This window comes from Vigna radiata, chromosome 3, assembly GCF_000741045.1.
Source record: "Vigna radiata var. radiata cultivar VC1973A chromosome 3, Vradiata_ver6, whole genome shotgun sequence".
NCBI classification, from domain to species: domain Eukaryota; kingdom Viridiplantae; phylum Streptophyta; class Magnoliopsida; order Fabales; family Fabaceae; genus Vigna; species Vigna radiata.
Window position 1 is genome coordinate 8,847,052 of NC_028353.1, and position 27,423 is coordinate 8,874,474.

The following is a 27,423-nucleotide window of genomic DNA, read 5'->3' on the forward strand; positions in this document are numbered from 1 at the left end:
TCTGGTTAACTTCCACCGCCCAAACAATATGATATCATGACCGACTGGGCCCTACTACCCCTATGTAATTAACCTATTTTTCTCCCATCAAAGTCACCTCACAGTGAGCCACGTAGACAGTCTCAATACACGTGGCTCCCCACCAAACGACTGTTCTTAAACAACAACACCTCTTAGGTGAGGTGCGTTCATATTTACACTGGGCCCAACTCCTGCTGCTGCCACGTCAATGTTGATTCCACGTGGCAACTCATTTTACCAACACTATTTCCCTTTTAATTAAATAATAATAATTATGTATTTTTTGGTGGGGTCCATAATATCCATTGCGTGTCTAGCTCCGAGTGTCTTTCTCTACGGTGCAATATGTGTCGGCAACATGTGGTAGGGGAGCCGTGGTAGCGCCACGTGGTGACTATGTACCTCGTTGGATCAACAATGGTTGGGCGCATGGACGTTTTTTCTGGTTTGGTTAGTTGGTCTAAAAGCATGACCAACTCAAACATAATTAGGTCATCATTGTACACTTAACTAAGATTTTAGGGTAATGAAATGACATAAAACATTAATTTTTTCTACATTTCTTTTGAGGATAATGTTTGTGAACTTTTCGCCCCAACCGACCATTAAAATATTGGATATCTGAATGGTTTGGTTTTTGTGTTAAAATGAAAAGTCTACAATTTTTGGGTTTTCCCCTTGTTAGTTTAGATTGTATGGTTAATTAGGTTGGACTAACGGAATAACTATAATTGGCTTCAACAAATTCACCGGTAAGAAAGCAAGAGAATATTCCGTTGTCTTTGTGATTTTTAATTTTAATTACTAGACTATTCTTTTTCCTTATTAATTTATTTATCTTCTCCGATAAATAAAGCAGTCAATAATGTCTTCCAGAAGTTTATGGGATTTTCTTCTTTTATTTTACTTTTTCTGGGAGATTTCCGACCCTACTTATCTTTCTATGATATAGGAGTGATTTTCGGAGATTAAAGCTAGATTTTCTTTGTCCTCCTTAAATCGTGATTACTTTGTTTTGGTTACAATCCCTTATGTATAATGATGCAAATTAAATATATGTACAAAAACTGAAAATCATTTCAATAAATTTTCACTATGATAATTACTTTCTGTACGTAAACATTCACCAGAACCCAATACAGTTAATTTAAGAAAAAAAAAATGTATGAAAGTTTAGATTCAATCCACACAATCATGGTAAAAAAATTCAAGATTTTTATGTTAGAAGATTAATGAGCAAATAAGATGAATCAGTTCATATTAGTATCCATTAAAAAAATATTTGGTTCATCCTAATAAATGTGTGATTGAGAATTAATTTTTTTAGTAACTTCTTGTATACATTAAATATATTCAAATTTACTTTTAATTTTCACTCTTATTTAAAAATGTAGAGATTTGTGGTGAGAAAGCTTGTTATGGTAAGAAGAATCCATTTTAGAGCATCATAAGTTATGAGTGTGTATTTGAACTGTTTATTTGAAAGTGTCACAAGTATTTTATATAAAACTAGCAAATGACACTACACTATTTTATTTTAATTATTTAAAATTTAATCTTTATATTAGTTTTATTTATATCTTTTTTAAATGCTTATTTATATTTTAAAATTTAAAAGAGCACATGATAATATTAAAATGATGAGTTTTATCGATCACAGAAATACTTTTACTAAATATTTCTTACTTTTATAAATTCCGTTAACACTTCACACATAAAATCCTATAAATTATAACGACGGATATAGAATTTCATCCATTTTACATCAGCATAATAAAATTAATACAAAATTAATATTGAAAGGCTCGTGAATATTTCAGAACTTCATATTGTAGCAAATCGGAACATATTTTATAAATATACATGAAATACTGAAAATCGATAGAAAAGTTTATACACTAACAAGACTCTTGCCAAGAATAATGTCATCTGTTGAGAAATCAGCCTCTTTCCGGAATGTTCCTCTACCAAAGTCCAGGTTATAGGAGTCTGCAAGACCTTCTACAAGGTCAAATTCAGGTTCCCACCCAAGTACTCTCTTTGCTTTCTCAATCGATGCAAAGAAATGCTGCATAATAAAGAACATAAAACAACAACGTTATTCATCATAATTTCGCCAATGGAAAAAGTGCACGCATTCATTTTCTTTTGTTAATTTTATGTCGGCAAAGGGATGTCCCAACTATGTTTCAGCTTTCAAACATCACGAGTTGAAAAACTTTTAAATATCATCAGACTATATAATGATGTCATTTTTTAAATAAACTATACAAGTTACAGACACTTTTTTTCTCATTCTATCTGATCTGTGTTGTTGTTTCACCTGGTCACGGAATGGAAATGACTTCTTTTTCCCAAAATCAAAATCTTTAGGGTTGTAGTGAACGATCTCTGGCTCTGGGAATCCACCAGCCTGAGAAATGACAAAACAAACAAAAAATATATTTGTAAAATATGTCTCAAATGTGAATGCTTGACATTATAAAATAATTTTTACACCGCTCTCTGTTGGTCACCTTAAATAAATATGATTAAATGACAAGGAATGAATAACTTACCTTAGCACACGCTCTTGCTAATCCATCAAATGTAACATATTTCTCTCCCGAGATGTTAAATACTTCCTTGCTGGCCTTGTCATTACCAAGAACCTGAACGAAAGCTGTTGCCAAATCCTGTCACGATTGAACCGTATTTCAGCCAAAATCACAAAAATGTCATAAATTTGCAAACTCTCATGCTATTAGGAGTATAAAAAGTTAGCTATAGATTAGTTAAATCAGATGCTATTTAGGGAATATAAAACTTTAGCCATAGATTAGTCACATCAGTCAGGTCTAAATGAACGTTTTAAGATAATATTAGAGACTGTCTGTAATAGTGTGTTGAACTTCTCGTGCTATCTGAGATATAACTGACAAGTTTGTTTTATTTACATAAGACCATTTATTATAATCTTCAAAGGCATCCAAAGAAGGCACTGCAGATAATGTATGTTGAACCAAATTGCAGCATGGAACATAGTAGGCATAGTAAAACTCTTATAGAAAAATGAATATGATCAGCTAAGAACAGTAACATAACGAATTTATACCTTAACATGACCAAGTTGTGTTATTTGTATTCCTGAGCTAGGGATAGGAATTGGGCGACCAGCTTTCAATCTATGGAAGAACCACTCTTCAACAGGGTTGTAGTTCAAGGGTCCATAGATGTAAACTGGCCTTATTGATGTCCAATTAACACCCTTTGATTGTAGCAAACTTTCTGTCTCAAGCTTTCCCTTGTGCCTACTCTTAGGATCAACTGCATCAGTCTATCACAGGAAGCAGGGAATTAAAACAAAACTGAAATTAATAATACTGGAAAGTGAGAAATTTTTAATAAAGCTTTCGTGTGCATAAAATAAATTTTTAATAAAGCTTCAGTGGAACTAACTGAAACTTTAAATATGACACTCCTATTATGTTTAGTGACTTAAATCATACCACTCAGCCAAAAATCCCTGCTCATATATATAATTTTAATTAAGATATTGCAACGAAAGAGCTCCACGGGAAAGAAAAGTCTTCCTCATAGCACCATATCAGTAGTCTTGTGAGTAAATAAATAAAATTGCAGCATAACTTGGAAAAATTGAATGATTAAAAGCACGTCACTGTAAATTTCTGAAATTACAGGAAGATATACATGTTAAAACGTAACTGACCTCTGCATGAGGTAATAGGTCAGATTTGAGATAGACACCAGCCGAAGAACAGTAAATAAACCTGACAGGGGGAAAATTATAAGCAAAATGGAGATTAGAGGCATAGTACAAATTATTACCAGAGACATTTTCTTAGTATGCAATTTAAATTTTTATGATTTAATTATTTGTGAAGCTATGACTTTTTTTACATTTTACCTTACAAAACTATATTATTTTTAAATGAAATAATGAATCTAATCGGTTTGTTAAAAACCAACCGTCTGACTAATCTTACCCTTTCTACCATTGACTATTATTCCTCTTTGATTTTGGAAAAAAAGCCAATTCAATTTCACATCGATCCCAATCTGTACATCTAAAGTCTAAGCCATCTAATTGGTGTAAATTTCTATTTCTACATATCGAAGCAAATAGTTGATATAGCTTCTTCTAGATTTCAAGAAGTATCTTGTTGGGTCAAGAGTTGGAGAACTCCATAAATTATCCGTTACAAATGATTTTCCGTATTGAATGTCATATAATGAAAGAACACTGTGATGATTCTCTTGAACTGCAATCAAATTTATTCTTAAAATTCAGTTGACAAGGTAATCATTTATAAGTTGAACAATGACAATCTGCTTTTATGTTATATGAAAGACAGCTTAGGCAGCTTACTGTTCCAGATTAGGCAGAGCATCCAGTATGGGCTCAACTTCATCTGCCTCTCGTCCTGAAACATGCCGAAAATTTTATTTAAGTCTCACGAGAGAAAAGTTAAGAAAATTAACGACTTGAACCTCAAGAGCAAAATAAATAATGAAATTTTAGGAAAACAATATGCACAGAAAGTGTGAACAAGTAGGAATTTGCATACCATTTATGTCATAAACAACATCATACCCCTCTGCTGACAGACTGGATTTTACAAATTCATAGTCCTTCCTGTCTCCTTTCAAATGCAAGATCTGGGAAATTAAAAATGCGACAAATTGTAAATGCTAATCATGCCTTACAAGAAGGTGAATTCAATATTTAATTTGCAATTAGATACCTTGGAAGAAAAATCAGCATAATCACCGTCTGATTCACCAGGCAATTGTTGAGTGACAGGCGCTTTACCTCTGGTAAATAAAGTCACCTGCCAAATTCACATGTTCTATCGTTAAATATTGCTAGGAATGTAACTTTGAACCGTACGACATTACCAAACACAGGTATAAAAGCTTTTCAAAGGTATAATTCCTTAGAACTGCATTCACGGAGGAATGAAAAATCATTCCTTAATACAAAAACAGGCGTACAAGAGTTAACGCGAAATGGTGGGTAAGTCATACCTGGTGTCCTTCTTTGACAAGGAGCCTAGACAAAAACACTCCAATAAACCTGGTGCCTCCCATGATGAGGATTTTCTTGGTGCTTGATGCAGAGACAGAGAAAGACCCTTTTGGCTGCCATAATTTTCTCTTCAACTGTACCCAAAACAAAGCATGCTTTGGGTTAGGGAGGAGTATATGTGTTTTATCTGTCACTTAGATGCATAGATTGTTCAAGTTGATAACTAAAAGTTCGTGGAAAGCATTAACTGAATTGAAGTGAACAGGACAAAACAGGAATCATGCAACTGAGTTTACCTAGTAAAAGTAATATACAAAAATAGAATGGTGGTAAATGCAGACACAGCAATGAGTGTAGAAAGAGAATTAAAGGAGACCTGAAGTTGAGTATGAAGTCTGGTTCCACTGAAGTCAGAAAGAGAGGAGGCCAAGGGAGAGAAAGATAGTTGGTTCTGTTGGAGTGCCACCATTCTTGCCATGCTTTGCTATGTGTGTGTGTAGCGTAATGATATGGGGCTGAAATTTGAAGTGCTTTTGGTTTGCTTATGATAAGACAACGACCCTACTCCATCTGCATCCACAGCCCCTCATTCTCCTACTCTTTCACATTCATTCGTTTTTTCTCATACCATATATATCAAATCTTAATCCATTTTTTTATTACAACCTCTTCTTATGTCACTTCAATGTACCTAGACATATCTCTGTTCTTCCTATGCAACAAAAATTCCTCATCCAGATTCCAAGCTCAGAACACCAACACACCATGAATTACATCTATAGCTTTCGTGTGCCAGAAAGTGAAAAAAATAATAAGACTGAATATTTTTAGATGGGCCTCACCCATAAGAATTGGGCTATACATGTTCGGCCCAATACACGACATCGTAAAATAATCATTTTTTTCAAGTGTAAATCATGCATTTTTTTATTATATTATTGTTAAATTATAAATAGTCATGTAAGATAATGAAATGCTGACTTTTACAGTAGTTACTTTTGAATTACATGTACAGTGATTTTTAATTAGCTAATATTGTAATTACTTTTTACACAAGCTGTCTCGGGGAAAATTACCCTCTTTTTTTGGTTATATGTCTGTGTATACTATACACTATGTTTGTGTGTATTAATTTTAGTTGAAAAATGTTGCGAATTGGCAGAGATGAATGGTGTGGTGGGAAGTGAAGGACGACGAAACTAGCGTAGCTTGGTGGATTGATCACAAACTTTTCCTTTCGCAGACCTTTTTAACTTTTCGATTTAATTACTGCGATCATCACTATCTTGCTCCCCCTTTTTTCTCCGCTCTGATTTTGAGCGAGAAAGAGAAATGTTGCAGTGCATATTTCTTCTGTCCGATTCTGGGTAAGATTCACACATTCCCTTACTCTCTCTAGGATTTTCAGAACAAGTTAATTTCAATTTTCTCAATTTCCAATTTCGAATTTAAATTTCCACTTTAATTTGATGATTCTGAAAATTGGATTCCTTAGAGAGGTAATGCTAGAGAAACAGCTTAGTGGCCACCGCGTAGATCGCTCAATATGTGCCTGGTTCTGGGACCAAGCCATTTCTCAACCTGGTTCTTTTAAGGTTTTCATTTTCGTTCCTTACTATCTCATTTTTCTCTACCTTTTATTTTTATTTACCTTCTCTTTTCTTCTCTGTGTAGCAACAACCGGTTATTGCTTCCCCCACGCATTATCTATTCCAAGTTTTTCGCGAGGGAATCACTTTTTTGGCCTGCGCTCAAGTCGAAATGCCCCCATTGATGGCCACTGAGGTATGTATCTTCCAAGTTATTTGCAACTCATGAGCCAATGCTTCTGCATTTGTTTTTTTAACCATCTCATTTTTAGTTCCTTTGTAGGGTAGCTGATGTTCTCAGTGACTATCTTGGGGGATTGAATGAAGACTTGATCAAAGACAACTTTGTCATTGTGTACGAGGTATTAACAGTTGCCAAAGCGTTCTTTTGCATTTTACCCCTCTCGATTTGTTGTTTAGATGTAAAGTTGTTATGCTATTGTAGCTTCTGGATGAGATGATAGACAATGGCTTCCCGCTAACTACAGAGCCTAATATCCTGCGAGAGATGATAGCCCCACCAAATATTGTTAGCAAAGTCTTGAGTGTTGTGACTGGCAGCAGCTCCAATGTGAGTGACACCCTCCCAGGTGCTACTGCATCTCTTGTTCCCTGGAGAACAACGGACACAAAGTATGCCAGCAATGAAATTTATGTAGATCTTGTAGAAGAAATGGATGCAACAATAAACAGGTCTATCTTCTCGAATTGTTGTCTTTCGCTTCAAAACAGAGATAATTTTTTGGTGTTTTGATATTTTTTACTTTTGGTGTTATTTGTTTGTAATTTTGGCTAAACTTGGAAAGTTAAAAATTTCACATTGAATCTATTTTGGGTAGGTTCCTTTGGACATTGCTTTTCATAGGAAATTTGAAATTTTGAATCTGAGGCTACAAGCAGAAGAAACTTGTGTGCCTTTACAAGAATAAAATTTCACTATAATACATTAACAGCGAAAGCTTATTTGTGGGATAGGTTACTGCATAACTTCTGAAACTGTAGTCCTTAACCGGGGCAAATGATGTGCGATCCATGTAGCCAATCTCACTTAAGGAGATAAGGCTTTGTTGTTGCTGTTAGGTCACTGTACAACTTAGTAGTGTAATTTTCCTTTTCTTCCCTCGTTTGCTTTGACACTCACTCAATCTTCTTTTACTGGAGTGAAGTCCTTTTTTCACTCCTTATTTTGCAAACTGAATATTTCTTGAAATAGTACAATGACATAATGAATAAGCAATTGGGGATGTAGTTCTGCAAAGCTTCAAGTCTTGTGTATACATTCACATATGGGTCATTTTAGGCAAAGATGCTAGATCAATTTCAAGTCATTCAAATATGGGTCATTTGTTATGTTTAATAAATAACTAGGTATGTGACAGAGAGGTAACAATCAAAGGATAGTGGATAACACAAATTCCTATACTTTTTATATTAACATGGCTTCCGTTTCTAGCAAAGAGTTGAAGAACCGGTGATCTTTGGATTCCTCTTTAATTTCGTTTATTCCTTTCCATTTTCCTGCATAGACTTTCTTTCTGATGCGTGGAAGCTTGAACTTGTGGAACTTTATGTGGCTAGGGCCGAATTTTCAATGATTGTCTTCACACTCCTCCTTTGTAGTTAGTATCTTATGCACTGTTCCTTCAGCTTCTGTTGTACTCGCTGCTAAAGTTCTGTTGGTTCAGGGACGGAGTTCTGGTGAAATGTGAGATCAACGGTGAGGTTCAAGTGAATTCCCATATCACTGGTCTTCCTGATTTGACTCTTTCGTTTTCAAATCCTTCAATCCTTGATGATGTGAGGTTCCATCCCTGTGTTAGATATCGGCCCTGGGAATCCCATCAATTTCTTTCATTTGTGCCTCCTGATGGGCAGTTTAAGCTCATGAGTTACAGGTATGGTCTCCGGCCTTTTTGTTGCTGTCTGAATTAGGATTTGAAACGTTAATTTGCGAAGTCGGTATGAATAAAGATATAATTATAAATGTTAAATTTTATTCGACGGTATCCCCAAATTTCTATTTATCTAAAAGTTTGCTTGTCACCTTTATTTTTCAGAGTTAGAAAATTGAAGAACACCCCGATATATGTAAAGCCACAGTTGACTTCAGATGGTGGAACATGCCGTCTTAGTGTATTGGTTGGAATAAGAAATGATCCAGGAAAGACAATCGATTCCGTAACTGTCCAGTTTCAGCTTCCTTCTTGCATCTTATCAGCTGATCTGACTTCAAATTATGGAATAGTAAACATACTGTCTGACAAGGTACCTATTAAGCACCAATCTTTCTTTTGTTATCTACGGTAGATTCCAGGAAGTCATAATAGTCAGATATAACTTCTTTGTCCTTCTTTTTGTAATGGAGCTTTCTTTGTTTCTACAGACATGCTCTTGGTCCATTGGTAGGATCCCAAAGGATAAAGCTCCTTCATTGTCGGGAACATTGGTGCTGGAGACTGGATTGGAGCGCCTTCACGTCTTTCCCACGTTTCAAGTGGGTTTTAGGATTATGGGTGTTGCCCTCTCTGGTCTGCAAATAGATAAACTGGATCTGAGGACTGTACCCTACCGTTTTTATAAAGGGTTTCGAGCTCTTACTCGAGCAGGAGAATTTGAAGTGAGGTCATAATTGTGTATTTATCATTGAATTGTCTAAGACTTGTAATGATTCTGGACATGAAATTTTGTTCATTTACTCGACCGGTTTCATTTGTAAAGAGTTGGATAGTGTTCTCTTCTGGTTTCAAATTATTTTAGTGGTGGATTTATCGCCAGGGTTTATGAAAGAATCTTGCGACGTGTATCACAAATCTATTTCTCGCGTCGAAGATTGGCAGCATTGACAATTAATTGTGTGGTTTAAGATCTTAGATAAACGATTGATCCTCTCTACTTAATTTTATCCAACAATTTTCTTTGAATTTGGGATAAATTTTAGATATGAAACCCTATTATTCGAGTATCTTGAAATAAAATAGAATTTATGGTACATAAAACTTTCACTTCAATATGGATGATGGATCAGATGAATAAGTAATGTTGAACACAATGTAATTGTCTGTCGCATGCAAGAACTTGACTAACTGAGAGAAGTTGAACAAACATTATCATCGTATGCCCATCTTATAATAAGGACTTATCCTACACCCTAAGCTTGGTTATTTTTATTTTTATTTTTGGTTTACTTAAACTAAAGCTTGATTTGGTTTTCTTCCGCTTTTCCAATTATATAGATTTCGTATCATTGATATAATAATTCAGTCCCTTCAACTAAAATAAATAAAATTAAGTCGCTTTCAGCACAACACTGGTTTAACATTCTTATTTTAGATGAGGCTTAAAGATTAGTGAGACCATTTTTATAAGTCCGATGGTTTGAGTAATCGAGATACACCAGAATAGCTCAAGTTAAATGTCATGTTCTCAAACAGACTTAAATAGATACGAAAATGAAGATAAGAGTGTAACAAAACAATAAACAGAGCCCAAATTATAGCAAAAGAGTTAGAGAAAAATAATTTTTAGAATTGATAAGAAATAAAAAAAGAAAAGAAAAGATTATGTTCCAAGAACAACGCGCATATTCATGTATCCAACATTCTAGTTCTAAGCAGCAATCTTGCTCACTCGAAACGAATCCATGACTCTACGAAGATCACTTTCCTCCTCTGCAAACACATTTTCCGGCACCTGCAATCTCAACTCATACAGTTGGTTGTTTTCAACTCCAAGAACAGATAGGTACCTCCGGTCCCATTCCAGACGAGCCACCCGGTCTTGTGGCATAACAGCAAGTTCATTGTTGTTTGCATATGACTTGATGTTTACCTAGCAACACAGACAATAAATTCAACTGGTCAATTATGTGATTTTCCAATCAGAAGTGAGAAGGCATATGATTTACGAACGCCTTCGAGATGCATTATCTATCCAAAGTGATTTTATTACCAATTTCTTATGCACCTCACTTATAATTGTATCAACTAGTTTTATCTGGCAGTACATGCTATGATCATCATTGTGAGGTGTGTTGTGAGTAAAGAAACACTCATGCAACTGATTATTTGAATGTAATTGTTAACCAACCTCAACTTCATAGTACAACTTGCCATCATCAGCTACTCTTGAAGAAGTCGAAAGAATATTTGATTCACGTCTAACACCGAGTCTAGTAGACATAAACTCAGTCAGATATTGTTTGAGAACTTTCTTTCCAGCTTCTTGGGGTGGACCCAAGTCTTCAACACTCTTGTATTGGGAGGATGAAGGTGAAGAAATTTCAAGAGAGAGATTTTCATCAAGAACATAAGGGTCCCTGAAGAATATGTCAGCCCCAGCACCACGGACTTGAATCCAACTCCTTGGGTACTGGAATGAATAACCATCAAATGCATCTATGTATTCCCGGAACACAGGAGACTGCTGAGCCAGTGCTATGCCGACCTTTGAGAGAATGTAGGTTGATAAGATCAAAGACGCTGCTTTCCTTCTAGAAACTGCAAAACCTTTAGCCTGATTATATATTAGCAGGGATAAAATTAAAGCCAAGTTGTAGATGGACCATGCAAGAACAGTAAAGGAAAAAACGTTCACCCAGGTTGGACTAAGGTTCTAATATCTGGTTCACACCCAGTCTATGGATATAGCAGACACAATTTACCAGAATGTAAAACGTAACTGACCTCTGCATGAGGTAATAGGTCAGATTTGAGATAGACACCAGCGGAAGAACGGTAAAGAAACCTGACAACGGGAAGATTAAAAACAAAATGAAGATTAGAGGCATATTACAAAATATTACCAGACATTTTTTAGTATGCAATTTCAATTTTATAATTTAATTATTTGTAAAGCTGTGATGTTTAACATTTAAGCTTACAACAGTATTTCATGTTTAAATACGTCTTACTAATCTTACCTACCCTTGCTACGTTGACTATTATTCCTCTTTGCCTTTGGAAAGAAAAAAGCCAATTCAATTTCACATTGATCTCAATCTGTACACCTAAAGTCTAAGCCATCTAATTGGTGCAAATTCCAATTTCTACATATCAAAGCAAAAGAAGAGCATGGCATGACAGTTAACATAGCTTCTTCAAGATTTCAAGAACTATCTTGCTGAGCCAAGAGTTGGAGAACTCCATAAATTATCCGTGTTACAAATGATTTTCTATCTTGAATGTCATATAATGAAGAGAACAGTGTGATGATTCTCTTGAAGTGCAATCAAATTTATTCTTAAAATTCAGTTGACTAGGTAACTCATTGATAAGTTGAACAATGGCAATCTGCTTTTATGTTATATGAAATGAAAGACACATTACGCAGCTTACTGTTCCAGATTAGGCAGAGCATCAAATACAGGCTCAACTTCGTCTGCCTCACGTCCTGAAACATGCCGAAAAATTTACGAGTCTCATCAGACAAAAGTTATGAAAAATCACGACTAGAACCTAAAGAGTAAAAATGTATAATGAAATTGTAGGAAAACAATACGCACAGAAGGTGTGAACAAGTAGGAATTTGCATACCATTTACGCAAATAACATCAAACTCCTCTGCTGAGAGACTGGATTTTTCAAATTCAAAGTCCTTTCTGTCACCTTTCGAATGCAAGATCTGGGAAATTAAAAATGCTACAAAATGTAAATGCTCATGAAAGACACACATTCTCATCATGCCTTACAAGAAGGTGAATTCAATATTTAATTTTCAATTAGATACCTTGGAAGAAAAAACAGCATAATCACCGTCTGATTCACCTGGCAATTGTTGAGTGACAGGCGCTTTACCTCTTGTAAATAAAGTCACCTGCCAAATTCATATGTTCTATCATCAAATTTTCTTTGGAATGTAATTTTGAACTATACGGCATAGCCAAATATACGTATAAAAGGTTTTCAAAGATATGATTCCTTAGAATTGCATTCACAGAGGAATGCACCAAAACAAACACAGGCGTAGTAGAGTTAACACGAAATGGGTAAGTCATACTCGGTGACCCTCTTTGACAAGGAGCCTAGACAAAAACACTCCAATAAATCTGATGCCTCCCATGTTGAAGATTTTCTTGGTGCTTGATGCGGATACATAAAGAGTGCCTTTTTGCTGCCATAATTTTCTCTTCAACTGTACCCAAGAAAAGTATGCTGGGAGTTAGGGAGGAGTATATGTGCTTTATTTATCACTTTGATGCATAAATTCTTCAAGTATTAACTTAAAAGTTTGTGGAAAACGTTAACTCAATTCAACTCAACAGGACAAATACAGGAATTGTGTAGCTGAGTTTACCTAGTAATAGTAGTATATAAACATACAATAGAATAATACAATGCTGTTCACCATCTGCTGCTAAATGCACACACAGCAATTAGTGTAGAAACACCAAAGGATTGAACATTGAATTAAAGGAGACAGGCATTGGATTAAATGATATTGATGATGATATAGAGAATATGAGGAAGAAAGAATTAGAGAGAAGAGGACCTGATGTTGAGTATGAAGTCTGGTTCCACTTAAGTCAGAAAGAGAGGGGGTCAAGGGAGAGCAAGATAGTAGGTGCTCTTGGATTGCCGCCAGTCTTGCCATGCTTCCCTCCACGCAGGGTTGCTATGAGTGTGTAGAGCCTAGTCCAAAGTGTTGATATAAGGCTGAAAAGCGGTAAACTATATTAACTCGAAATAGTTTCAAAGCATCTATGACAGTGATTTCATTCAACAATTTTTGCTCACATTAAGGAGATTAACATTTTTACAACACTCATCATACCACCTTCAGCCAAATTTCAACAATTTCAAATCCCAATCCGTGTTGGCATACCATTGCTCCAGCATCAAACCAGAATCAAACATCACCAAAACATAATACAACTTAACTGTCTGTGCCTTTATAGTGTTTTCTCTCTATAGGACGCTATTTCTTACCATTTTACTCTTTTACGTGACTATTTATTTGAATTTAACTTTTTTTTTTTAAGTAAAATAGTTTCCTATAATAGAAAACAGTGAAAAGTTATTATCAAACATAGTCATAAAAGGATAAGTCCTACCACAGCGGTAATACAATTATCCTGCGACCAGTAATACATACTCAGCAATCACACAAGTGCTAGAATTTATTTTCCCACTTGGAAATTGAAGTTAAACTTACACGGGCATTCTCGTTTTCCCTTTCAATACCTAATCTATGACCTTAATATGCTAAATTGCAATTGCATTCCTCTTCAATCCCTTAAACTATAGTTTGTGCTTCCCTAAACACGAGGTACCTTGCGAATAGCCTAAATGAAAGGTGGTAAACTTGATCAGCAATGTATAACGGTAAAGAGAGGAAGAAGAGAGAACCTGGATAGAGGAGAGTGAAAGGTACGGAAGTCTGCGAAGGAATAAATGAAAAACGAAAATGTAAAAGCAATGAATGGGTTATCTCAAATCAATTTCCTCGTCTCATCTTCCCTTCTTATCCCCTAACTTAAAACAAACAAAAATACTCAGTTAAACAATTTATTCCGCGGATTAATTAATATTTTGCTCATAATTTTTGTTGTTTTGATTAATTTTGATTCTGATTTTTCTATTTAATTAAGTCACATTTAAATGGATTATTTATTTAAATTTTATTTACTTTTTAAATCTTTTTAACTTGTCATATTAGTGTAACGCAGTATTTAGTTGAATTTTTTATTTGCTTACAACGGTTTCCTTGAAATTATAAGATTTTTTCAATTTATTCAAGTTAAGGGTACTAACTTACTTAAAATTGAATTTAATTTATTTACTAATAAAAATAAAAGTCAAAGATTCTATTTTATGAAAATTTTATTAAATATTATTTATTTTAAAAAAATTATTTAAATAGAAAAATTAAGTTACAAAATGTAAAATATATCAATAATAACAAAAGAAAATATATTTTTTATTTTTTTTAAATATTAAAGTCTAAAATTTACAATAAAAACCTTACATTCATATTTTAAATTTTTTTATCGTTTTTCTTGAATTAGTTGATTCTTTTAATCAACAGTTAATTTGATTGTCTTAATTAAAATTTTCAAATAAGTATAAATTTAAAATATGTATTTTTTTTAATTTAAATTAAAATAATAAAATTAATTTCAATATTTAGGTTGAGTAATTTAATGAATAAATTTTAAAAAATTATTTTAATATGCATAAATTTAATTATTAATATGATCCATGGACATAAACAACACTTTCTAATTTGTATAAGATTAAGAGTTAAAAAAATAATATAAAAACTAAATTGAATATATAACATTAATATTTTATGTTGTTACGAGACATTGTCATTATTAACACAAAATAATGACTTGATACCATACTTGTTTTGACTAAAAAAAATTAAAATTAAAATAAAATGCTACGACATGTGGTATTTGCAAAAAAAAATATATTATACTAATTCAATGTTTATACAATTTTAATAAGAAAACTAAATTAAATCAATCTAAATTAGTTACAAAAAATTGTGACGAAAACGAATAAAACAACAAAAATTAGATATATAATTAAATATTGTTTCTAAAACTATTATATTTAGGTGGATTGAAGGTAAAAATTTGTATATAAAGAATCTAAGCATTCTCTACTTACTACAAAGAATAAAATCTCAGATTTAAAAGTTTATCTAAATAATCCTCGTTAATGTATTAAAAAAATGAATAATATTATGAATGTGTACTGTATTGGCTATCATCATGAAAATTTAGGAGCTCTAAGCTTAAAAGGCATGTGATGCAACGTTTTATATATATATATATATATATGGTGGATTTGAAAGAACCATTTTTGAATTAGGGTACAAACATTATGTATTTTGTATTAATGCACTTGGGATTATTGTACATAGTACTCAACAGCCTTTTAATAAATTCTTTTGCAGCTAAAGAAATAAGAAAAAATACAAGTGTATAATTATTGCAAATAAAAAAGTAAGAACATAAATAATTATGATTATACTAAGAAAAATGGAGTTGAAAACTTAATATTTACAGAAAAATAAATGTAAAAAAAGTTTTAGAAGTAATTATTTTAGTCTTTTTTAAGAATTTAATTTTCGTTATTGTATTTTAAATATATTTTTAATGCCTTTGACACAAAAGTAATCTTTAAAATTATCCAGAAAATTTAATCCTTCAAAAGCATAATTTTTTATTACTTATTTATTTCATAAATTAATCTTAAAATAAGCAGTTACTTTTTTCATTTGTGTGATGGTATGGTTGGTGAATTACCATTTAGAAAGAGAGAGAGTTGTATATGAATGAGATATATTAGTTATAGCACGCCCTTTCAGAAGTTAGTAATGCGTTGTTATATATTGTCAATAAATCTTTCCCAAGCTTGATCTCAGTCACAACTATGGATCTGGGACAGGTATGTAAAATTTCAATCAATAATGTATGTTTTCTGCATTTCATTCTATTAGGATAATTGAATACGATCTCGTTTCTTTCTTTCCATTTCCCCCTTCTTTGTTAGATACATTTTTAAATTTCTCTTCTACGTTGAAGAAAAATAACGAAATTATGTACACCTAATTAGCATGTTTTAAATTTCTTATAATTTCAACTCAAGTTCGTTGTCTGTCCATTGATTTGGTTGGAATGATTATATTATTGTTCTTTTTTCTACGATAATTAATTCATCACATTGTACTATGCGTGCAGCCTGTAGAGGAAAACTACGCTAATCCAAACACTTGCTTATTTCATGTTCTCTTCAAGGTTCACTTTATTTCATGTGTTTACATTATTTCAACATTTTTCTCTATTCGCCAATGGCAGTTGTTAGTTCTAAAAAGTGTAACGTTTTTCGTTTTTTGTGTCTGGCAGGCTGCGGCTTTGGCATTTTACATTCTCTCTACCCTCTTTATTGATAACTTTGTCATCATTTTCGTGATTACTGTCCTTCTAGCCGCTCTTGATTTTTGGGTAGTCAAGAATGTGAGTGGGAGAATTTTAGTTGGTTTACGGTGGTGGAATGAAATAAATGATCTGGGTGAGAGTGTTTGGAGATTTGAGTGTCTTGATCAAGAGGTGCGAATTGCTTGTTTACTCAGTTGCAACTTGCATGTTGTTATCATTTTTTTTTAAATGATATCTCTCTGTGCTCTGTTTATCTATAATGTCTCTGCTGAGTTGCATAAGATTGCATCAAAATGCTATGGATATACATTACGTATCTATTTTGTTTTTTCTCCAGTCATTGGCCCGGATCAACAAGAAAGATTCATGGCTTTTCTGGTGGACACTTTACCTTACAGTAAGAAAACATCAATCCATAAGAGATTGTGATGACATTCTAGTTTTTCTTATATCCTTTGGCTATTTATGGTAATTTGTCAGAAAAATCGAAGGGGTTGTGCACAGATAAGGCTTATTTAGATGGTTCATTCATGTGTTGTTTTGATATGAGTACTGAATAAGGTAAATAGAGTGACCGATTCTCTCAAATGGTGGATCTGAATGGAAAGTATAATTGACATTTGGGTTTTTCCACTGCTTACATTTTGTTTTTTTATCACCCCTCATTCAAAACTTTGTTATCCATTACATCATTTTCTTGTGTATTCCTCTGCAGGCAGTTGCGTGGACCCTGATGGCAATATTCTCACTAATAAAGCTGCAAGCTGATTACCTCCTAGTTGTTGGAGTTTGTTTAACCCTTAGTGTTGCAAATATTATTGGTTTTACCAAATGCCAAAAAGGTATGCTGATTTGTGTATGTTATTCAAATTGTATCTTATATTTCCAGTAATATTTATTGGTTTAAGGTGGGGTCACTTGCTCACTCTAATTTACCTCCATACTTCCAACATAAATTAATTCATTATACTGCTAACAAATTAATAATGTCATTTTCAAGAGTTGAAATTGGGACATATAATTTGATTGCATCTGTTTCTCTTGTGGGGTTCTATAAAAACATGTTTAGAGTTCATTGTTTACATGTCAAATGGTATAATTTATGAATTTTCGTATAATTTTCTGGTTTGGTGCGATTGGCACTATTTGCCCCTCAACGTAATTGCTTTTCTTTTATCATTATTTCTTGCGGTTGGGTCACGATATCTGGGTCAAAGGTTGTAGATGCCACTATATATATGTAGGATTTTATGATTGTTAATGCCTTTTAAATTGCATTCTTGTATATGCTGCTTAAAATTACAATCTATTCGGTGGATTCTGTTGGATTAGCAGGGTCATTTTATTAGATCATTACGATGCTCTTAGTCTATATTGATTCCTAATCAAAGAAATTCTTGTGTTGTCATCGTTAAGATAGTAGAAATGGTTGTACACTTGTACTGACAACGAATCATGATTAAGTCAATGGGGCGTGAAAACGGAAAGCAAAAGGAATAATGCTTTGTAAATTGTAACAAATACATCGCATACTTTTTTTTGGGGATGAACTTTAGGTTCTATATTTTAACTGTTGCATCAATGTTTTCTGCATTGCATGCATGCCAGGGAAGCATATTTCATTTTAATTTATGTGGTCCTGTGAATATGCATGAAACATATATATGCCTTGTTAGTTCTTCTAAGCTTAATTTCATATCTCACATCGTGAGACTGGTAGTTCTACCTGTGTCTCCCTTTCTGCCCTGAATTTAAATCAACAGTCCACAAAGTTGTCCACTTCCTAGTCATCCCAATAAACAATGACAGTTGGTTAAATGAAAGAGTACATTTTCTTTCTCGTTTATCTCTGAGGTATCATTTTTCTATTAAGGGAAGAAAAAGAGGACACAAATGAGATATGTGTTTCTTCCTAACTGGAAGGATTTCTTTCTACGCAAATGTTCCTTTTTGTTTGGCAATCCTTTATATTTATCAAATGGAGAAACAATTTGCAATGGATACCGTTGATTGGTCATTTTCAGATGCTAAGAAACGGATTCAACAATTTGCCACCCAAACAATTGCCTCACGGGTCACATCTACATTACAATCAGCATTCAGTGTTGTTTGAGGAATCTTTTACCCCTACGTCAGTTGCAGAGGAAATTCTTATCCCAAAATCACATATGATGAATTGAGGATGACTTTATGTAGAATGTATGGATTTAAGGAACTCCCTGTTCTCCAAGGAAAAGTATAGACTACTTAGAGTAATAAAGAGTCTGAAAGAGGAGAGGTAGCCCTCGCCCAGTCCAGCAACCAGCTAAATGACTCAATGGCTAGAGTATTAGGTAAATTGCATTGACTGTATGCCAGCACATGCAAAATTTTGTACCTTCCACTGTAGTGGCTATGACTATTATTGTCGAATCACATGCCAAAATAATTACTTTTCCAACTGCAAATCATGCTTTTTCTTAGTTACTTTTTTGCATTCAAGTTTTAGGAATAACGTTTTTTATTACTCTATCTCTGTATCCATTGTATCATTTATGTTATAAAAGCTATGATCATTACGTATTATTACGATTTTATGGTGCTACGATATCTCAGTTAAGCCAATACCCATGTGAACAAAGAAATACAAAACGAACCTAAAAACAGGTAACTCAACCCTATATCTGAAAAGACATATTTAATGAAACCCAGCCAAACAAACATTTTTATGAACCACCTCATATACAGATAATAAACTTAAATACTTCTCCATTTTGTAACAAATTCTCTTTTTTGCCAATTTGGACGCATCTATGCATTTGCAGAACACAGGAGACTGCTGAGCTCTGAGAGAATGTGTGTAGGCTAATAAGATCAAGGGCACTGCTTTCCTTCTTGTGTACATGAAAATGTTTTATTATTTCACTTCTAATTACAAACATGTCATGTCAGTGTTTTCAATCTATTTTCTATTTATGCTCACTAATTCTTCTACAAAATCTTGCAATCAAAGAACAAAGCAGAAACACAAGGGTTTAACAGTGAAAAAAAGAAAATGAAAAACATAAAACCATATTTCACACTAGACAAGCCCTTTGCTTCTCTTTCCTAACAAAGACAAGAAAGTAAATTGTTTAGAATATCGTTTAAAACAATAGCAAACTCTCTTTACTATGCTTTATTTTTTATTTTATTTAAAATAAAATAAAGACAGTATTTTGTAGCTTAATTTTTGGTATTGTATGTTATGTATATTAAATAATATATTATGTATTTATTTTTATCATACATAGAAAAGTCCTTTTCAAATATGATTTTATCGTTCTTCTTGTAACGACATCTATTCATATTATTTCCTTTTAAGGAGGAAAATGCTAAAAGTAGAGTATATGAAAAAATATGCATAGAAAACAAAAATATACTTTAAGAGATGGAAACAAAATATAAATAAGTCAATGAAGACAAATAAAAATAAATTAAAATAACTTGTAATCCGCACATTTTTTTCAATTTTTTCTTCTTCTCATTTATCCTCACCTAACATCACTCACGTCACCTGTATTTCTCTTTAAAATTTCAGGTTATAATACAGAGAAATTAAAGTTTATGCAAAAAGAAGTACTATGCACACGAATTGTTTTATTTTTTTTAGAAAAAGCTTATATTGGTGGAGTAATAAATATTTAATGTATTTTCTTAAATTTTGATGTTAGATAATACTCTAATATGGTTAACTTTTGTTCAGATTAAATAGAAAGAATCTTAAAATAAACTTTTGATTGTAGTAAACTATAATAGGCTAATTCGAATGCACTTTTAAGAAATTGTTCAACAATCATTTTGTTGGAAAGAATTCTCCACGAAAGAAGAAAACCCTATCCCTAGCTATATGCTTGGCCGAAGATAACGCAACTTCCCCCAAAATTAGCAAAAATACATCACTTTACTCTGATCAGAGAATACAAATATCACGGTTGAGACTTACTACTGCAAACTTCAAACCCCACGTTCAAGTTAGAAATAGAGAGTAACCTAAATTTTGTAAGCAGCTAATAGATCTACTCGTAGATATTCAACCATAAAAATCTAAAATAAATAGTTTACTAAAAGGGGAAACAAAAGAAATAGGTAACCATGGGGATTCTGTGGTGAGAAATCAGAATCTCAATCTTCGTTTCCCAAGGTAGCATTTCACTTCCTATACATAAGAAAAAGGTTACATTCAAATTCAAACATGGTTTTCTCCATGCTTGTTTCTTTTCACAAGTTTAAAACATCCTTTCTCAAACCTCTCTATCGTTTCCATTAACGTTATATTAATTGATAAAACATTCAAAATCATCTATATCAACTACTTCCACGTGCTTCGTTTGTATTCTTTTGTTATGATCACGATCAACCTTGTTTGCAACTGCACCATGAAACCATCCCCTAAGATCCTAATTGGTCACAAGAATTCATCGTTTCTTGCAAGATGTCACCATACTCTGATCATGTCTATGTCCAATAACTCAACCGCTTGTGACCTCAATCTTCATCTCAAGACCATGCAGTGCCCTTTTCACGTGCGGGAATTTGGACGCATAATGCATGGAAGTCAACAAGTTTTCGGGCTGCTCTCTTCGAGTTTTGGCCAATCAAGTTCCATCGGTTTAAGCACAACAAGAACCACAAAACGGGGTGTGTCTGCCATTGCCGGGATAGACTTCAAATTCAAGTCTCGTGACTTCTCAAGCTCCGTGGAGACATGTGAGAACATTAATGGTAAAATGGTTTACCTAAAGGATGGCATGAATGTGAAGCCAACAGCGGAGGAAAGGGTTGACAATGACGAGGATAGTGTTGGAGGAGAGGAAGTGTCTGGTTTAGAAGCTGATGAGAAAAATAACAAGAGTGAGAATGAACAAGAGGGTGAGAAGGTAGAGGAGGAGGAGACAGAAGTGGAGAAAGAGGCATGGAGTTTATTGCAAGAGGCACTCGTGACATACTGTGATAACCCTGTGGGGACGGTGGCAGCGAATGATTCGGATGATCAACAACCTTTGAATTATGATCAGGTTTTTATAAGGGATTTTATCCCTTCGGCTCTTGCTTTCTTGCTCAAGGGAGAAAAGGAGATTGTCAAGAACTTTCTCCTTTACACCTTGCAACTCCAGGTAATATATATACATGCAGTTTATCAAGGGTTTTCGTTAAAAGTAATGCATAACACAGTATAAAATTGTTTGTTACTTTTGGTGCCAAAAGTTGCCGTGAGAAAAAAAAATAAACAGACCTGGATGAAGAGGAAACACATTTTTTAGCCAAAACTACCGATATAGGTAAATTTTGAGGAAATTAGTCAAATGGATAATTCATGCTTTACAGCAAACTTTACGTCTTTTTACAGAAGTCTTGCATTCCAGCATGACTTCTGTTTAACTTGAAGAAAACTATTTAGAAAAACAGGAGGAATTAGTGATATTTTTTTTTTAATTAAGAGACCACTTAAGAGAGAATATGTATAAAATGGGTGGTTTGTTCTTAATTAAGCCCGCCGTAAATAAATGTGATACTGTTGTTTGTCATCATGTCATGATTGATTTCTCTTTATTGATGTTTAATACGCTGCATTCTTCTCCCTATTCAATTGCAAGAGTTGGGAGAAAACAGTGGACTGCCATAGCCCAGGGCAGGGCCTGATGCCTGCTAGTTTCAAAGTTAAAACTATGAAAGTTGACGGAAAAAGTGAAGAAGTTTTAGATCCTGATTTTGGGGAATCAGCTATAGGTCGTGTTGCTCCTGTAGATTCAGGTTAGATTTTTCTGTTCTTTGCGATGTGCCTGTTGCAAAAGGGTAATTCTTTGGGAGATTGATTGTACGAGCATTTTATAAAACAGCATTTCTCAGAATATTATTTGAGTAACATCACAAAATCACTTGTTTCTTTGTTTGGTTTCCTGGTAGGATTGTGGTGGATCATCCTGCTGCAGGCTTATGGGAAGATTACTGGGGACTGCAGCTTGCAAGAAAGGTTGGATGTTCAAACAGGCCTAAAAATGATCCTTAATCTGTGCTTAACGGATGGCTTTGATATGTTTCCTTCTCTGTTAGTAACCGATGGATCTTGCATGATAGACAGGAGGATGGGTATTCATGGCCACCCCCTTGAGATTCAGGTGAGTGAAAATAAGCAACGTTTGCATTCTCGTGTTCTATATTAGGTGTGGTAAGGATTTGGAAATCTCGAATTTTTGTTTCAGCTGCGATAGTCCTAGTCTGTTATAGCTACTCCTACTTTTGTTATATAATCAACATTAATGTATCGGGGGTTGAACTTGAGATGAGAAACTCTGGATTCAGATTTCTGTCTCTACTCTTAGAATCTCTGATTTTGGTTGAACTTGTGGTAAGTTTTTGATTTGCAGGCCTTGTTTTACTCAGCTCTTCGCTCGGCCCGTGATATGGTTGCTTCAGATGAAAATTCCAAGAATCTGGTTGGAGAAATTAACAACAGACTCAGTGCACTATCATTTCACATTAGAGAATACTATTGGTTGGATGTGCAAAAGATGAATGAGATATACAGGTACAAAACAGAAGAGTACTCATTGGATGCCACAAACAAGTTCAACATCTATCCAGATCAAATCCCTTTGTGGCTAATTGATTGGGTTCCAACCAACGGAGGATATCTTTTAGGGAATCTGCAGCCAGCTCATATGGATTTCAGGTTTTTCATGCTTGGAAATCTTTGGTCAATCGTTTCCTCTTTGGGCACCCCAGGGCAGAATGATGCTATTTTGAATCTGATAGAAGCAAATTGGAAGGATCTAGTGGGGGAAATGCCTCTTAAGATATGTTATCCTGCCTTGGAGCATCATGAATGGCGAATAATTACAGGCTCTGACCCCAAGAACACGTATAAAATTTTCCCTTCATATTTCTTTCAGTTGTTTAGCAGGCCTGAGTTCTTTCTTTTCTCTTTTCGGATAAAAGAAAGTACATTAAAGAATGCATAGTGTTTGTATTATTGTCTCTGTGGTGTACATCTCAAGTCTTAACTAAAAACACCATGCTTAACTTGTGCAGCCCTTGGTCATATCATAATGGTGGGTCCTGGCCAACCCTTCTGTGGCAGGTAAATTTCTTTCCGTATTGAAAACAAGTTTGTTTTAATCAAGGAAAGTTGAGAAAAAGTTGTTGTTCATCTTCACAACTAAACTTTGCTTCAATGTTGATGTGTTTCCTAATCCATGTTGTCTTCAGTTCACACTTGCATGCATGAAAATGAATAGAACTGAACTGGCAGAAAAAGCAGTTGCTTTGGCTGAGAAAAGGCTGCCCCGTGATTCTTGGCCAGAATATTATGACACACCCAATGCAAGATTTATTGGCAAACAAGCCCGGCTTTATCAAACTTGGACTTTAGCTGGGTTCCTTGCATCTAAGATGCTTTTGAAGAATCCTAATTTGGCTTCCTTGTTATGGTGGGATGAGGATTTTGAGATCCTTGAGAATTGTATTTGTTTGCTTCACAAGAGTGGCAGAGTCAAATCCTCTCGTGTCCCTGACAAATCTCAGATTCTCGTGTGATGAGAGGCCTTTTATACAATAAAAGGTCTAGGGTATGGTATGAGTTTTATAGGAATATGATTAATATGGCTTTCATTTTATGAGAGATGGAGACTCTCACGCATCTGTACATATGCAAACATATACATACTGAATTTTCTTTTATTAACATGTGTTCCTCATTTCAAAGATACGAAACTTTGCCAGTTATGTCAACTGATCTTTACAATGTAAAAGGGTGTTCCCCAGTATCCTTTCAACGGTTACGACTAATTCGCAATTTGTATTGAACGGCTTTCCTGTATTAATCATCTTTTTAGGTTTGCGTGGTACAACTTATTACCTTTAATCGATTTGGGACTGAAGAGAGGGAATCTAAATGCGATTACTATAGGTAGTAAACTCTCCCAGAATGATATCAAACAAGTGGAATTCAACCTTTAGCAGCTAATACATTTTCAATACATAATGTACATCCCAACCACACAACACATGTAAGCAAATGATGGAAACAAAAGCATGAAAACATTAGAAACCTGCCGAGTAGCCAAAGAAAAGGCATCACTTATGTTAAATTAATAAATAAAATTGGTCACCTCTTATTTGCTATCTACTACATGTTAAAAGTATAACCTGTAGAAAATGATCTCGATAGCAGACGCTGTGTAAAACTAAATCTCGGAACTTCACAGAAGTCCTCTTCTTCTCTTGTAGTCACTGATAGTTAATGTAAGTGCATGCCTACTCCCATCATTCTCAGAAACCCGGCACCCAACTGTTTCTTCTATTTTTTGTTTCCTTGACAGAAATCCATTTTTGAGTCCCTGTGGTCCACCAAAATTCTTGAGTTCAGCCAAAGAGATAGGCAAGTCGAAATCATGCAGCATGTATGATTCTGTTCCACCATCCACAGGAGCATTGGTATCAATCAACTTCCCTTCAATAGCAGCTGCTTGCAATGCTAATTCAGTGACTTCAACACCAATCTTTGTTGTAACAGCTCTTTCTTCTTTCTCTTCCCCCTTACTAACTTCACCATCCTTTTCTCCTTTATCTTCATTCTTTTCAGTATCTTTACCGTAGTAATTCCTCGACCTTGTCCACCTCCTCGAAAAGGGATCATAGCCTTCCTCACCAGCTTTCAAATTGGCATTCAACTGTTTATGCTCAGACAAGTTCTTGAAGTTCTCAACCTTGTTCTTCCTGTTCATCTCAGCCAGCCTCAAAGCCTTGGCATCATTCTCCCGGGATTTACGAGATGCTTCCAAATCCGCGAGCTTTCTCAAGATCCTATCCATCTCTGCTTCATCATTCTTACACTTTGCAACCTCCAACAGATTCTTCAAACGATCCTTCTCCACTGCAATGTTCAGTGGCCTAGATGGGGCTGATTTTTTCTCCTCTAGCATCTGCTTCACAGTAGCGGCTGAATAAACATAAGCGCTTGTTCTTCTTATGGCCTCCTTCTTCTCCAATACACTCATCTTACTCGGCATTTGGCTGCAAGTTCTTTCAACTTCTCTAACCCACTGTCTGAACTCTCTCTCCAAGGGTGCAGAATCTGAAACTACAGCCACCTGAAACTTTTTCGCAGAGTTCTCACTTCCCCACACACAGACTAGATACTTGTGAGTGACTCTATTCTCTACCTTGTAATGCTTATTTGGGTCACCTCCATCAACTCTCTGCACTGTGCAGAGCCTGTAAACAGGTCCCCTTTCTGACTTTCCTATGCCAATTCTCACAAAACATCCAACAATTAACTCCTCAAAAAATGGTTCATTCAACCACTTCACGAGCTTTGACCTCCTAATGGTGATTTCCCTTATGTTCTCGAAAGTTGGCATCCTTGATTCATGAATGTTCTTGTCATCATCACTGTCACCCAATCCACCATCATCAGACGAGTCTCTTTCACTGTCAGACCGAATAACACTCTCACTCTGACTAGAGCTACTTGGACTTGCCGTGACCCCAGGTTTCTGCTTGCTATTTGAGCCTGATCCTGAAGCCTTTCCCAATTTATCACGAGGGTCTAAGATTTGTTGCTTCATCCTTTTCGCGCGCAATTCACTTAGAACATCTCCCTTGGAAGCCGTCTTCTCAGCATTTCTAGCCGAGGAACGAACCTTAGCAGATGATGGATGATAAGATGAATTTGCTGCAGAACCAGTCTTTGCACTTGCATTTTTGTTTTCCCTCTTCGATCTCATTTTCTCTTTGAATTCCTTTTCACATTTTTTGGTTGCTCTATCAGACAAAATCATCTCCCTTTCGAGTTCTGTCATATTTGCGAGCTTCTGTTTGTCGTCTTCGTTCTTGTAGAGATCACTTCCAACATCAGATTCTTCACTGCTGCCACCATCTCTATCAGGAACACCATCCTCCAAGTCACCCCCACCATGCTCATTACGATTACTATTGTTACTACTTCTTCTGCTGACGTCTAATCTCTTCTTCAGTGGAACATGGGATGAATACCTCTGTGGTTTCTTGTTTGCACCCTCATCAGAGTATTCTTCTCTAGAATGACTTCCACCATCGGAGAATGCCGCACCACCCTCACGTTTTGATTTCGAGTTCCGAGACTTGTGCTGCTTTCTGACCGGAGAACTCGTCCTTCCAGCTGCCTCAAGAAGCATGTTTTCCAAGTCTGCCATCCTCTCTTCTGTGTTGATATGTATGCAGTCTTGAGTTATATGAGTCAGACCCCAAAAACCACTACAACCCACGTAAATGGAAATTTTACGATAAGATCATATGCAGTAGTTAACAGACTTATCAAGAACTTCGATTGACTCATCTTAATAGTTCACAATATGTAATGCAGTTCAAAGTGACAAAATCAAAATAATAATAATAATAATAAGTCAGAAAAGATAACACCTGATGAGAGGCAATCGTGCGAGGGAACAACAAAACGAGGAATATGATTCCAGTAAGAAGTGGTTCTGTTTGTAGAAATTACGTAATTCAGCGAGAGTTTGAGAGGTCCTCCGGGGATTACTGTGTGCCTTTTGCTGTATTTTAGTCCTCTACTCCTATATATGTATCACTTGGGTATATGATGCTTGACTGATTCAATATAAACAATTTTGTTATATCACTATTATCTATTAAAAATACGTACTTAATATATTTTTATTTAAATTAATTTTTAGGAAATTTTTTAATCTTAGGAATATCTTTTATATATATTGTAAATATTTAATATTTTTTCAAATTTTAGTTTATATATAAAATACAAAAATAAAATTAATAACAAATTTCTCTATATAACATATCTCTTTATATTTTAAAAACAAGTACAAATTTCATCTAAAATCATTAGTTTGCTTGAACAATTGACTTAGACTATTGTGATA

General features: G+C 34.6%; 6 protein-coding genes across 10 annotated transcripts; 3 read left to right on the forward strand and 3 right to left on the reverse strand.

Moving 5' to 3' along the window:
- Positions 1-1,795: 1,795 nt before the first annotated feature.
- On the reverse strand, positions 1,796-5,758 carry LOC106757979 (chloroplast stem-loop binding protein of 41 kDa b, chloroplastic). The gene is made up of 10 exons (XM_014640850.2): positions 5,427-5,758; positions 5,050-5,184; positions 4,767-4,853; positions 4,590-4,680; positions 4,391-4,445; positions 3,731-3,791; positions 3,116-3,337; positions 2,580-2,696; positions 2,345-2,434; positions 1,796-2,089 (listed from the first exon to the last, which is right to left on the reverse strand). The coding sequence occupies exons 1-10, from the start codon at positions 5,526-5,528 to the stop codon at positions 1,913-1,915; spliced, it is 1,137 nt and encodes a 378-aa protein (XP_014496336.1). The 5' UTR covers positions 5,529-5,758; the 3' UTR covers positions 1,796-1,912.
- A 400-nt stretch (positions 5,759-6,158) lies between these two features.
- LOC106757065 (AP-3 complex subunit mu) lies at positions 6,159-9,489 on the forward strand. Of its 2 annotated transcripts, XM_014639649.2 has the most exons (8): positions 6,159-6,417; positions 6,546-6,645; positions 6,725-6,835; positions 6,912-7,001; positions 7,085-7,332; positions 8,325-8,534; positions 8,697-8,904; positions 9,023-9,489. In XM_014639649.2, the coding sequence occupies exons 1-8, from the start codon at positions 6,383-6,385 to the stop codon at positions 9,266-9,268; spliced, it is 1,248 nt and encodes a 415-aa protein (XP_014495135.1). In that variant the 5' UTR covers positions 6,159-6,382; the 3' UTR covers positions 9,269-9,489. The 2 variants fall into 2 exon arrangements, with proteins under 2 accessions (XP_014495135.1, XP_022635083.1); XM_022779362.1 differs by lacking the exon at positions 6,546-6,645.
- Positions 9,490-10,059: 570 nt separating this feature from the next.
- On the reverse strand, positions 10,060-14,093 carry LOC106757660 (psbP domain-containing protein 1, chloroplastic). 4 transcript variants are annotated; one of them, XM_014640389.2, is made up of 9 exons: positions 13,983-14,093; positions 13,126-13,289; positions 12,634-12,768; positions 12,364-12,450; positions 12,171-12,258; positions 11,973-12,027; positions 11,322-11,382; positions 10,726-11,151; positions 10,060-10,467 (listed from the first exon to the last, which is right to left on the reverse strand). In XM_014640389.2, the coding sequence occupies exons 2-9, from the start codon at positions 13,225-13,227 to the stop codon at positions 10,246-10,248; spliced, it is 1,176 nt and encodes a 391-aa protein (XP_014495875.1). In that variant the 5' UTR covers positions 13,228-13,289; positions 13,983-14,093; the 3' UTR covers positions 10,060-10,245. The 4 variants fall into 4 exon arrangements, with proteins under 4 accessions (XP_014495875.1, XP_014495876.1, XP_014495879.1 ...); XM_014640390.2 differs by having other exon boundaries at positions 13,907-14,022; XM_014640393.2 differs by lacking the exon at positions 13,983-14,093 and adding an exon at positions 12,931-12,984 and having other exon boundaries at positions 13,126-13,242.
- Positions 14,094-15,923: 1,830 nt separating this feature from the next.
- Positions 15,924-19,067, forward strand: LOC106757661 (Golgi apparatus membrane protein-like protein ECHIDNA). Its single transcript, XM_014640394.2, has 6 exons — positions 15,924-16,034; positions 16,328-16,384; positions 16,493-16,696; positions 16,863-16,922; positions 17,241-17,367; positions 18,550-19,067. The coding sequence occupies exons 1-6, from the start codon at positions 16,020-16,022 to the stop codon at positions 18,636-18,638; spliced, it is 552 nt and encodes a 183-aa protein (XP_014495880.1). The 5' UTR covers positions 15,924-16,019; the 3' UTR covers positions 18,639-19,067.
- Positions 19,068-20,922: 1,855 nt separating this feature from the next.
- LOC106756994 (alkaline/neutral invertase A, mitochondrial) lies at positions 20,923-24,301 on the forward strand. Its single transcript, XM_014639580.2, has 6 exons — positions 20,923-21,660; positions 22,141-22,297; positions 22,451-22,662; positions 22,912-23,405; positions 23,576-23,624; positions 23,753-24,301. The coding sequence occupies exons 1-6, from the start codon at positions 20,923-20,925 to the stop codon at positions 24,077-24,079; spliced, it is 1,977 nt and encodes a 658-aa protein (XP_014495066.1). The 3' UTR covers positions 24,080-24,301.
- A 368-nt stretch (positions 24,302-24,669) lies between these two features.
- Positions 24,670-26,780, reverse strand: LOC106757662 (protein RTF1 homolog). Its single transcript, XM_014640395.2, has one exon. It carries the CDS (start codon positions 26,716-26,718, stop codon positions 24,745-24,747), a length of 1,974 nt encoding a protein of 657 aa, XP_014495881.1. The 5' UTR covers positions 26,719-26,780; the 3' UTR covers positions 24,670-24,744.
- Between the last annotated feature and the right edge of the window lie 643 nt (positions 26,781-27,423).